We start from the raw sequence: 12,018 nt of genomic DNA, 5'->3' as shown, positions 1-12,018 counted from the left end.
TTGCTGGTTTATTGTGTTTTCTATGTCCAGGTATGACAGCTGGGATTGTGAAATGGGGCTAAGGCAGGACAGGAACACACTTTATTAAATACAAATCTATGTGTCCTCTGTGTTCCCTCTGGCTGTGGGTGTGCAAGGAGCCTGAAATACAGCTCTAAAGTCTGGTTGCCTATGGCACAGTTGGGGTGGCCTGGCTGCACCCAGTGCTGATAACCACTGGTCCCCAACCTATGTTTAGTAGCATTGACACGTAATCAGGAAGAAAAGTGATCTATTCCTCTGAAGCATTAGATTTTGTTTCGTTTTGGCCAAGACTCAGCTGGGGCCGCAATTGAGGAGGAGTTCTGCCTTATCAGAGGTTTTTCCCTCCCAGCTGGCTGCTGCTGAGATATTGCTGTCATATCTCTGTACTTGGGACAGCAGTAGCGTGTCAGACCGAGGACATATAAAGGGTTGTGATCAGCCTGAGCTGCCTTTTACCTCTCCAGCGTGAGCAGCAGTGCTGAGCCACACCTGAGGTGTGTTTCTATCCTGAATTCCACCCTTTCTGTGCTGCAATGGTGAGTGAATTTCCCTCTGCAACACAGGGACACCTTTCCCCAGCAGTGCCAGGGCTGGAAAGCTGTGGTGCCTTTGCCCAGCCCTGGAGAGCTGTGGGCTGAGTATACTACTCCAGCCATTTCTGCTTTGGCCAAACTGGTCCAGGTTATCCAGGGGCTGTGGAAGAGGGAATGTTCAGGTGGAAAGGAGACAGCTGCAGGGATCTCCTGGCTCCTCTTTAAAGCTATCTGAGAGGGCATCAGGTGCAATGTAGCGTGAGGCAGGATTTGTGTCAGCTCTGTGTTGGTGTGGTGCAGCAGTGGGCAGCAAGGACTGGGGCAGAGCAGAGCGAGCTGGAGGCAGCAGCTCTTCTCTCGCTCTGTGCAGCTTTACCTGCCCTGGAGACTATAGATCACCTCACCGGCAAAGTATTCCCAGCGTGGGTGTACTTTGTCCTGCAAAACAGCTCTTCCCTGGGATGTGAACTGCTCCCAAAGCAATAAAAGCTTAGCAGGCAGATTTGGGCTGGTGCAATTCCTCCCTCTCTTTGCAGCAGCTCTCGGGGCAGCCAGTCAGGGAGGTGCAAGTGGGGCAATCCTGGCTCCCTCGAGAGAACGCCTGGGCTGTTCAGGGATGCCCCGGTGACGTGCTCCACTCCTGGGGTGGCTGTGCTGCTCCCGGGTGTGCTGCGGTGCTTCCCCGCCCGGCCGAGGGCAGTTGGGGGCTTGCAGAGTCAGCAGCTCGCAGCAGGATGAGAGCTGAGAAGGAAAAGCAAAGAAGGGAAGTTGTCTACAGCGAATTGTATGCAGAGATTATCAGTGTCTGCATGAGTCGCCTCGGGTTGGATGCGGCTCTGGGCGCTTGGGCAACATTCCCTGGCCGGGGGGAAGTCCCGTGTGAGTGTGGCCGTAGATCCTGGCCTTGCAGCCCTGCTTTCAGCAGGGGTCGTAAAGCACTGCTCATGGAGAGCTCATCCCACGGCGCTGAGACCTGGGGCTCTGCAGGGGGAGCGGGCCAAGCCCTCCCCAGGGGGCTGCACCCATCGCTGTGGTCTCCCAGGGCTGCAGTGGATGTCGTGCACCCCACAACTGGGACATTGCTGTGGATACCAGTGTGTCAACCTGCTCTGTGAGCCTGGGGTCCCTGGGCAGGGCAGGGGCTCTCAGCACCCATTCCAGCAGCCTGGTGCTGCTGGCACTGCCTTCCTGGGGCCCCCTTGGGTGCTCAGGCTGAGATGTGCTCCCCTCGCCTCCCGTGGGGAGCCCAGGGCTGCTCCGCTCACAGCCGGGTGTAGAGCACTCGCACCCAGAGACAAAATTACGTAAGGGCTGCGGATGATTCATGCCAAGCCCCTGTTTTTCCCTGGATTGTGTGATGGTGGAGACTCAGCCACTTGCATTTTCTCCTCCAGGTATCCACAGGAGCAGACTGCAGTGTTTGGGAAAGAGCAGAGGCTCCCACTTCCCAGCAGCACCGCGAGCAGAGGCTTGCCATGGTCCTGCCCTGGCAGGGGTGCCAGGGAGTGGGGGCTCTGAGAAATCACCAGTTCCTCACTCTGCTTGTCTCTAGGCAGGTTAGGGCTGTTACCGGGACAGGAGATGCTCCAGCATCCTCGCGGGAAGGCTCTCCCAGCTCCCAGCAACTCCCTCGGACAAGCCGGGGGTTTGCAGCACACAAAGGGCAGCGTTTCTGGCGCTGGGGCAAAGAACGGCAGCAATGGTTTCCTGGGGAAATCACTCCGTGACTGTCGGCCGTGTCGCCGCAGGAATGGAAACCGAAACTCAGGGCTTTCGGCTCGGTGTTTGTTTGTCTAAAATCGGCAGATCCTGGGTTTCGGCTCTCCCCCGCCCTAATGCCGTGGATGTGGTGACGCAGCTTTGCCTCCTCCCTGCTCCACAGTGGCTTCCTGCGCTCTGCCGCCAGCGATGGAGGGACAGCAGAGCCGCCTGCTCCCTGGGCTGCTCCGCTGCTCCTTGTGTGTTGAGCAGGGCCGGAAGCTTTATATCATACAGTGAAAGCCGTTAGCTTCTAGAGCTGGAGGGAAAATATCCCATCGGTAAAACCAGAGTGAAGCCTCAGTGCCAAGGCTCCCCATGTGTGAGCTGGGCACTGCCCGTCCTGGCCCCTCAGGGAAGTAGTGCCAGGTATTTTGTTTGTTTGCCACTGCTGTCTGATGCTGTCACAGAGACCTTTGCTATGGTTTAGAGTCAAGACTGCAAAGATGATTCCTGCCCTAGGCAGTAGCAAATGGGGATGGACTCCATCACTACGGACCACTCTGATACCAGCGCTGGCTTCGCTTGGTCACTCCTTCCCAGGCAGGGATGGGGCCCTGGGGCTGCACAAACCATACCAGTTCCCATGGCAGCTGCAAGGACAAAGCTGGGAAGCCCTTTCTTGGATAGGAACACTGAGCACAGGGGTTCCACGGGGTCAGATCCTACTGTGAGGCTGAGCCACCCACTGCTCCTCGCTGACAGAGCACAGAGTGCAGCAGAGCCTGGCAGCTGTGGCCAGGGTCCAGCAGTGACCAGGGTTTTGTTGCACAGACCTGGTGGCTTTGCTGCCCAGGAATGGCTGGTTTTCCACAGCCACTCCAGTGCTCTGCTGAGATCCATCTAGTGCCCTCTGCTCCACTGGGGTCCATTCAGCACCCAGGGCCTGGGCTGCTCTCTTGGTGGGAAAACCCTTTTCTTGCTGCTGGATGGAAGCAAGGTGAGACCTCCCTCTGAGACACCAATGGCTGCGACTGCACAAGGCAGGAAGGTCAAAAACATAGTTTCTCTTCCTCTTTCCACTGGTGTTGACAAATGTGCTAGAAACAAGCCTCTGCCCCTCCTTCCTTCAGTTGTCGGTGTGCCCCATAGGCTGGTTCTGTGTTTCCTCCCATTTGCTTTGAGGAAAAGCTTTCCTTTTGTTGCCAAGGCTGACTTTGTGTTGAGGTGGCACCACCAAGCACGACGGGTCCATCAGTCGATGGAAGGATTGAAGAGTGTCCCTGTCAGCAGGGACACTTTGCCTCTGGTGCCTGTGATTTTTTACAGCCGCTTGTAGGTGGAGGTGTGTTGGTTTCTCCTGGTTGTTTCCAGGGCTTGCAGCTGGCTTCTGGCATGAAGACAATTCCATTAAGTGGGAATGTTGGGGCCTGACCGCAGTGTTGTGCACAGCACCTGCCGTACAGGTCACGACTTCCTGAAGCCTTGTGTCCAGCCTGGTGAGATGTGGCTGCTGTTGTGAGTTCCTGGGGCTGTTAGTGGAGTTTCCCGGGATTTTGGGTGCGTGTGTGTTGGGGTCATATCGGGTGTCAGGGTTCGTTGGTTCTGTGTGTATTATCCGCAAACTTGGCCCATCACCAAACCGCGCAGGGGGGGGAGGGTATTTCCTTTGCTGAGATGAGGTGCTGAGCTGTTCTGAGGTGGGTTTGCTGAGGAGCGAAGGGGCTGAGAATGGGCTGAGAAGGGGCTCCACAGCCCGGGCGCTGAGGAACCCTCACTCCTCTGGCGCTGAGCATCAGCTGATGGTGCTTGTGTGGTAACATGTGCTCACAAACTGGGGTACGGGGTCTTGCCCCCCAGCTGACTGTGCTGCCCCACGAAACACGATGCAAATGAGACTCGGCTGCTGCCGGGGGTGGATTTGGGGTTTGAGTTTGGTTTTGGCTCGAGGCTGAGCATTGCAGCGGGTGCATCTCGCCGGGAGAAGGGAACGGAAAACGAAAGTGATGATGAACAGAAAGGAGAGCAGCGCTCTGCCCCCTACCTCCGCCCCCCCGAGCTCGTTAAAAAGGAGGCTGTCGGGCCGCCGGGCTGAGGACCCGGGCTGCTACTCAATATTCACTTAAAGCTCCGGTGCCGCCGCTCCCAGTTCTGGACCGAATCCGAGCTCGGGGAACCCGGACCTGCTGTGGGTGAGCAGCGCCCCCGGGAGCGGCCCCTCTGCACTTGGGGGAGACAGGACCGGGGGGACACTCGGCCCCCGATGTGCGGGGATGCGGGAGTGGGACGGGGCCGGGGTGTGAGGCTGGTACCCCCAGGAGCGCCCGTCCTGTTCGCTGCGCGATGCGGGTGATGCTGTCCCGCCGGTGCCGCTACCGGTACCGGTACCGGCTCCTGCTGCCCTGGATGCTGGCAGCCGCTCCCTTTGGTGCCCCTTCCCCCTGGTGCCGATCCCCCCACTCCACTGCCTGTCCCTCTTGGCCGGTGCCGGCTCCCCTCTCCTGGCGGCGGTGCCGGTGCCCGCCGGGGCTCTCGCCGGTGCCCGTGCCGATCCTCCCTGCCCGGTGCCCGCCCGATGCCCGTGCCGGCTCCCGCTCCCCCCGGTGCCGGCGGGCGGGGCGGGGCGGGGCCGCAGTGATGCAATTTCCGCGAAGTCCGGCCCCGGTTTGAATGCAGGGAGGCCCGAGAAGCGAAACTGCCGCCGGCGGCGAGTCCCCGGCTCCCCGCGGGTCCCCCCACCCCGGCGGCGGCGGCGGCGGTGAGAGCGGCGGGGGGCGTTCCGGGGGTGGGGGAGCTCCGGGGATGGGCGGTCAGCAGAGCTCCCTGGCGGGCTGCAGGACCGAGGGTGCCCCCGGTAGCCCCGCAGGGAGCCGTGGGGTGCTGCAGGGTGTGCGGGATGCTGCAGGACGTGCGGGGTGCGCATCCCGCTCAGCCCCCGCCCCGGCTCGCAGCGTCCCTGCCTGGGCTGGGATGCGTTCGGGAGAGGAGGGTCATTAGCCAGAGTGCAGGTTTGGAGGTGCAAAGCCCTCTCTGGAAGAGGGGGAGAACCCCGGGGCTGCACAGTGCTGCCGTCGGTGAGCAATCCTCGACCGCGAGGTTTTAAGCCTGTTGCCGCCTCTGAACTCCGGGGATGGCATCTGGGAGTTCCCGGCGAACTTCTTACAGTTGGGTAAAAGCAAATGCAGCATCTTGGGGTCCACGTGTCTCGGGACTTTCCACAAACTGGAGGGTCTGTGCCTGCACACGCAGTGGTGTCGCAGCTGTCACGCAGCAGCCAGGCTGGTAGTGCCAGCTCTTGAGTGGGATGTGGAGCGAGCTGTCTGTTTGAAAAAGGCTGGGATAGGGAGGCGCCAAGAACTTTGGAGGCTGTTTTTACACTGGAGGGAGATTCCAGAGGGGTGCGGTTTCGGTACAGCCAAGAAGACTGCGGGTGGTGGTGGGGGGCATTGGCCAGCATCTGCCAGGCAGCCCCTCTTCCACTCTTTCCAAACCCTCCTGGCCAACCCGGCTGCACTGGTGGGGTGCTGGATATGCTGGGAAGGTCTTGCACTGTTGCTCTGAGTGCTGCTTGTAGCCGTAGAAAAACTTTCAAAGGCCAGTGCTTGGCTAGGTCTGGGAACTGGGATGTGGGGCTGCAGCCACCCGAGGCACATGGTCCCCTGTCCCCATCCCTCTCCCAATACTCTGATCTACGTCACTTGCTCTGATCGAGGGGCACTTGGCTTACTCCAGCGTAGCGCGTTGCCTAATGTTCTGTTAATAATTAACGAAGCCAAGAGCTCAGAGAGGGGACGCCTTCCTCCTGGTGGGATAGAGTGGGTGCAGAGCGTCGGGATGCTGGGGCACGATGAGCATTTCTCTACCACAGCCGTGCTTCCCCTCGCCATTTCCAGGGAAATGTGATTATCTCTGGCTGCAGCGCTGCCCTGTAAGGCGCCTGCCAGGGACAATGCTTGGACACAGCGTGGCCCGGCCCTGACCCAAAGCATCTTCCTGAGTGTGAAGGAAATGCCATCAGCAAGGCCATGGGTGTGCTCTGTTTGGGTTTGGTTTGTGGCAAGGCTGGACCAGAGCTGGGCAGAGGTTGTGTTGTTGCCTGTGTTGGTGCCTGGGAGAGAGGCAGAACTAACCCAGGTGGGGCTGGGAGTACAGTAAACCAGCCTCTGTTGTGGTGATTTGTCACACATCAGCAGGATGTGGTGGCTTTAAATGCCAGACAGAGCTTCTCAGAATCAGTGTAAAAAAGGTTGCCTTTCTTGAAATATATAAAATTCAGCTTGTAAACATGGTCTGTGGCTTGCTGGTAAATACTGCTCCCCATCCACTCTTACCTTCCCTGAAGCATTTGGATTTTGCCCTGTTGACATCAGTTTTGTTCGCAGTGGGACAGCTGTCTTGGGGCACACCTCGCCGAGCTTCCTCATGTCTTGTGTCTTCCCTCCACCCAAGCTTGGATTGCAAAAGTTCCCTCAGCTTACTTTTATTTTTTTTTTTCTTGTATAAGAGTGCTGTACAGAGAAAAAAGCTTTAATTTGGCGTCAGCACTAGTGCTATGCAGAGACTTTGAGCGAGGTTTGCACTTCCCCTTCCTCTTCCCTCCCACCTCCAGACCCAGAGCATGTTCTGGCAGTTTGCTCAAAATCAAACGCCTTCTTAAAAAAATAAACAGCAGGGGAATTGACCCCTTTAAAGGTGGAATATTCCTTCTTAGCTTTTTCCAGCTGGGATGCCTTGCCTAGGCACGAATTCTAGCGGTACCCTGGCTGTCCTGCACGGTCTTTATGGGCAGTTCTTAAGCGTTTAACCGGGTGGGTCGGTGCCGGCGGTGCTGCTGGACCGGGTCTCCCATGAGCTCGGCGGCTGTGGACGTGCCGGGACCGGCAAGTTCGGCTCCCTCTGCACGGAGCCGAGTGCCAGCGATCAGATTTCCTTCTCTGCCGTGTGTGTAATTGAGGTATAGTGGAGTTTTCACCAGTTACAGTGTTGCACAGATGTCGCACAAACCCTGAGCTCTTGTGCCTTTCCCAGGAGGTCTCGGCCGAAGGCGGAGACTTCCAGAGGAAGGAAGGTGGAACTGCTCTGGGAGGGATACCAAAGTGTTCCCGAAACTGCAGATGTCAGTTCCACTGGGAACGTGCTGCCCTCGCCAGCTTCAAAGGGGCTGAAAAGGCTCTGGGCAGCTGAGCGTGACCTGCGTCCCACTCCGGGCGTTCCCGCCGTGGAGGTTTGGGGACAGCCCGGCCCCGCGCTGCCACCGCCGCCCTCCATGTCCCCCTGCCCTGTGCCGGGGTCCCGGGGCAAGCTGAACCTGCGGCAGCGAGGGACACTCCCTCTGCCCTGGGGTCCCGCTTAGCTTAGCTCCAGTCCATCCCTGATCTCCCGGGGAAAGCCGAGAGGGAATGCTCTCTTTGAGCAGTCTCCCCAGGCTCAAACAGGAGGGGGATTTTGACCCCTAAAAGGTGCAGGGTTTTTCTCTCCCGCAGTCCAGCCCTCGGAGCAAGCCGTGTCTCCCCAGACTTCTGCCTGGTTTCCAGTGTCTGGGGGTTTTTCTGGTAGTCACAACCTAGAGTAGTGAGCAGCTCCAGGAGGTTTGCAGCGCCCACCAGCACTGTGCTGCCTTTGCTGTTTGCTGGGAATCAGAGGAGCATCCCTTGATGCTCTTGGGCATGAGACAGATTGTCCCACTCCTCTCCTCTCTTTATAGGTGCTTCTTTTCAAATTTTCCCAAATTATTTCGTTTCAGTGCGAAGTATTTTATCTGCACCAGGCAGCAATCAGGCAGCACCAGAATCTCAGGCTCCAACTGGCTCCAACTTTTCTTTTTTGTGGTAGAACCAGAGCAAACAAAAAGCTCTTGACCCCTGGTCTGCAGAAAGTTTTATTCCAATGACCATGGCCTTGTTACAGCCAGAGGATAGGAATACCCTGGCTGTCTGCTGGCCTCAGCCAGCTCGGGGTCACTGCTCTTCTTTTAGTGCCAGCCTGCACTGAGTGCTTCAAGTAAAGGTTTGGAAGTGAAGCGAAGCGACAGAGCTAAGTCTGGGTGATTTAGCTCTGGATGCAGAGCTCGTGGCATGGCACAGTGGCGTGGCACAGTGACCCCAATCAAGCCAGCGCTGGCGTGGGAGTCTGCCACGGCATCCCACAGCTTTCTGAAACAGAAACCTGCAGCTCTGCCCAGCACCAGGCTTGCTGCCAGGCCTTGAGAGATAAACGGAGCGGGTGTTTATCCACTGAGCACGTGTCTGACCTGATGCACACAGAGAAGTAGGATTAGATGATTCCTTCATGGCTCAGCAGCAGGTGGATGCTGTGACATTGGGATGGGAGGTGAGGAGCTCTTTATGGGTAGGCTGGGAATGTGGGTGATGCTCCAGCCACTTCCAACTTGGTGTTTGTTGTCTGGAGCTCCAGCTGGAGCATCAGCCTCAGCACTCCCTGCTCACTTTGCACAGCAACCTGTTTATCCCAGAAGAGAGGAAAGGATTCTTAATTAAAAATGCAGAAGCAATGAAAGGTTTGCCTTCCTACTCCATTGTCTACTGGACCTCAGATGCAATGCTGCACTTCCCTGGTATTGCCAGAGCCAGTCTGTGGTGGCTGCTGGCCAGGAGCCCGAGTGTGGTGCTCAGCACAAGGTTGAGGCTGATGGCTTTTGTTGGCAGCACACCCTGCCCACAGATGTGCCCGGGCATGTTCCCTTCACCCTGACCACGTGGCCCAGCCACAAAACCCTGCGGCATCATTCCCAGGGATGCTCCTGGCCTCTGATGACCCAGGAAATTGATGGCAAATGCCGGAGGTGGTGGCTGGAGAGGGCAGTGAGCTGTGAGTTGCCTTCGTGACCACCAGGGCCGAGCTCTCCCAGCTGGATGTTTTCTGAGCTGTCAGCTGGAGAGATGTTGGCAGGCCCCTGTTCCAGCATGCCCATCTCCCGGCCTTGGGTGCGGCATCCCAGGAGCAAAGAGGGTGGTTGCTTCATTAATTAATTCCAATTAATCTTTTGTGCTGCGGGGCAGATGGGCTGAGGGGCTGGAGCTGAGTTCTTCCTGATTGGTGTGGGGCTGCCTGGCCAACTCAGGGAAGAAAACAGGACAAAGAAAGAGAAAGTTGGCAGGAGGGACCCAAGGTGGGGCAGGTGCTGGCAGCAGGAAGAGGAAGTTGGATCATGTGGCTGTGGACCAGGGGAGATCAGTGGCTGCTGTGGGGACTGTGCTGGGCCCTCTGGATCAGTCACTGCTTTACCACTTTGGCTAGTAAATGCTGATCGTCTATGGGGACATTGGAGACCAGGCTGAGCCCTGCTGGGAACCAGCACCACTCAGCAGTCTGATTCCTGTTCAAAACACTCCCCTGGGACCTGGCCTGGTGGGGGAACAGAGCTGGGGGAGAGGGTGCTGAGGCCAAGGTTGCCTGGGTGAGGTTCCTGGCTGTGCCAGTGCCTCTGTGTGCACCCAGCCAGGGATTGTCTGATGTTTCCTGCTAAGTCACTTGTTCCTTGTTCCTTTGTCAGGCTTCATGAGCTTGCCCCGATGACCTGCAGGTATGCAGTGAGCAAGGACAAGGCCACTCACTCCATGGCACCTCCTCTCCACGGCATCACCTTCTGAGATCTTCCTGCCATTAATTTTGCTCCGCTCAAGCTGCTGCCAAAGATGCCAACAGCCAACGGCCCGAAAGTGCCACTAGGCAGCCTCCAGCAGCAGCTGGAGCTGCTCCTGGTCTGCTCCAAGTGCAGTGTGAAGGAGAATGAGATCACCTACCATCCACTGGAGGTGGAGCACAAGTGCATGTATGAGATCCTGCTGGCGCGCTGCCACGGCCGCAGGAGCACAGCATGGAGGAAGGTGTCCCGGCGGCCCGGCTTCCCCAACCCGGCGCGCTACGCTGTCTGCAGGTACTATGTGATGGGCATGGGCTGCAGCAGGCACATGAACCAGTGCACCTTCGCCTGGAGCGTGGAGGAGGCCATGGTCTGGAACTTTGAGAGGGAGCACCAGCTGGAGCGGCGCTGGCTGAAGGCGGCGGTGCTGCGGGCACAGCTGGGGGACCACCCTGCTGCCACCCCACAACCCACTGCCAGTGCTGCCAGTGAGATCATCAGCGAGTTCGGGGGGCACTTCCAGGAGATCTGCAAGCGTTGCTTTTTCGGCTGCCCCCAGCGCATCACAGTGGGTGGCTGCGGGTGGCTCTGTGAGTCCCACAAAGTCTGGGACCCGCTCCTGGTGCACACAGTGCTGGACAGCCAGAAGAAGCAGCAGTACACGGCCATCCGGCCCTGCCCCGAGTTCATCGAGACCCTCAACTACTGCCGGTTTGTGTCGCGGGGCCGGGCCTGCAAGCACGGCCCGCAGCGCTGCCAGTACGCCCACAGTGACGTGGAGATGGCCGTCTGGGAGGCCGAGAGGGAGCACGGATTGCTGCGCTCGGACCTGCTGCCCTCCGCGGCCACCAGCAGCACCAACGGCGAGCCGGCGGCACCCGCGCCCGTGCACTTCTACTGCTCCATCTGCCTGGTGACCTGCAGCTCGCAGCAGAGCTTTGAAAACCACTGCTCATCCATCGAGCACGTGCAGATGATCTCGGCTGACAGCTCCATGCAGTGGGTCCACCGCGCACCGCCGCTCGGGCTGACCAAGTTTTCACTGTGTAGCAGGTAAGGCATCCAATTTGGGAAGAGGGCAGGGGGCTGACAGCTCCCTGAGGATCCCCCTGCCACCAGGCACGGATGGCACCTGGAACACCTCTCTCCCAACAGAGCGGAGGTGTGTGAAATGGGGAACAGCTGCACCAAGGCTCATTCCAAAGAGGAGCTGCAGGAGTGGATCCAGAGAGTGAAGGTTTCCATGAAGAAAAAGAAGCAAGCCCTGAAGGACGGGCTCTTGTCCTACCAGGACCGGCTCCTTGCTGAGTATAAGATGTGCTCCAACGAGGTGTTAATTGTGAGTTAATTGTGGGTGGCAGGAACACTTTGGTATGAGAACTTGGGAATGGCACCCACCAGCTCCCCTTCCTAATGGGGATGCAAAAAAGGATGTGACATCCTTATTCTCTCTTCTCTTTGGAGACAGCAAACTAAGAGCCTGCTTTGGGCACCTGAGCTATGCCATGGGTCCTCTTGCTTCCCAAGGCTGCTGTGTGGGGACCCAGAGCAGTGGTGGGTGAGGATGGAATGTGAGGATGTACTCTTGATCCTTCTTGGGAAGATGTAGCATAAAGGCAAGGATGAAGATGGCACTGTGGAGGGCTCTGAGATGTGTCCCTGGGATGCTGCCTTCAGTCCCTCTCCTCTCATGACTCCCCACAGATGGCTGAGCACGTCGAGGGTGTCCAAGTTGTGTGTGAGCAGCCTCTGCATGTGCAGCTGGAGGACAGGAAGAAGAAATACCAATGGCGGTTCAAGGTCCACTCTCAGGTAAGCTCAGTCCTTTGGAGGATCTTGTTTGGTTGGGGTTTTTTTTAGTTATTATTTCTGCAAGGGTTAGAAGAATGGGGATATGGGCATGTTTAAATGAGGACATGTGCTGGGTATTCAGGAGCTGCTCAGGTGATGCCTGCACTAGGGCTGTGTGCAGGGAGTGCAGCCACTGTGTCTCCTGTTGTGTGCAGTGGTCTTGGGGCAGACCTGGCTGCTCTCAACACCTCCCCTGTACCATCACAAATAACAACATACTTCAGCTGCTTTCCTGCCCGGGATTTTGTGGATATTGGGGGCGAAAGCCTACTTCTCCAAAGTAGGTTTCCCATTTACTGCACAGTGGTT

General features: G+C 57.8%; 1 protein-coding gene across 3 annotated transcripts in view; it reads left to right on the top strand.

Moving 5' to 3' along the window:
• Positions 1-59: 59 nt before the first annotated feature.
• The window catches only part of HELZ2 (helicase with zinc finger 2), a 29,980-nt gene continuing 18,021 nt past the window's right edge, over positions 60-12,018 (top strand). For all 3 annotated transcript variants that reach the window (XR_010744863.1, XM_066330779.1, XM_066330780.1), the window contains exons 1-4: positions 60-560; positions 9,769-10,911; positions 11,014-11,197; positions 11,563-11,670. Coding sequence is in view for 2 of the 3 variants with exons in the window: in XM_066330779.1 (XP_066186876.1) it covers positions 9,911-10,911; positions 11,014-11,197; positions 11,563-11,670 (1,293 nt within the window). In the remaining variant the exon portion in view is untranslated. The remainder of the gene's footprint in view (positions 561-9,768; positions 10,912-11,013; positions 11,198-11,562; positions 11,671-12,018) is intronic.

This window comes from Sylvia atricapilla, chromosome 16, assembly GCF_009819655.1.
Source record: "Sylvia atricapilla isolate bSylAtr1 chromosome 16, bSylAtr1.pri, whole genome shotgun sequence".
Lineage (NCBI taxonomy): Eukaryota > Metazoa > Chordata > Aves > Passeriformes > Sylviidae > Sylvia > Sylvia atricapilla.
Note: the sequence above shows the minus strand (reverse complement) of the source record. Positions and strands in the feature narration are given on the sequence as shown.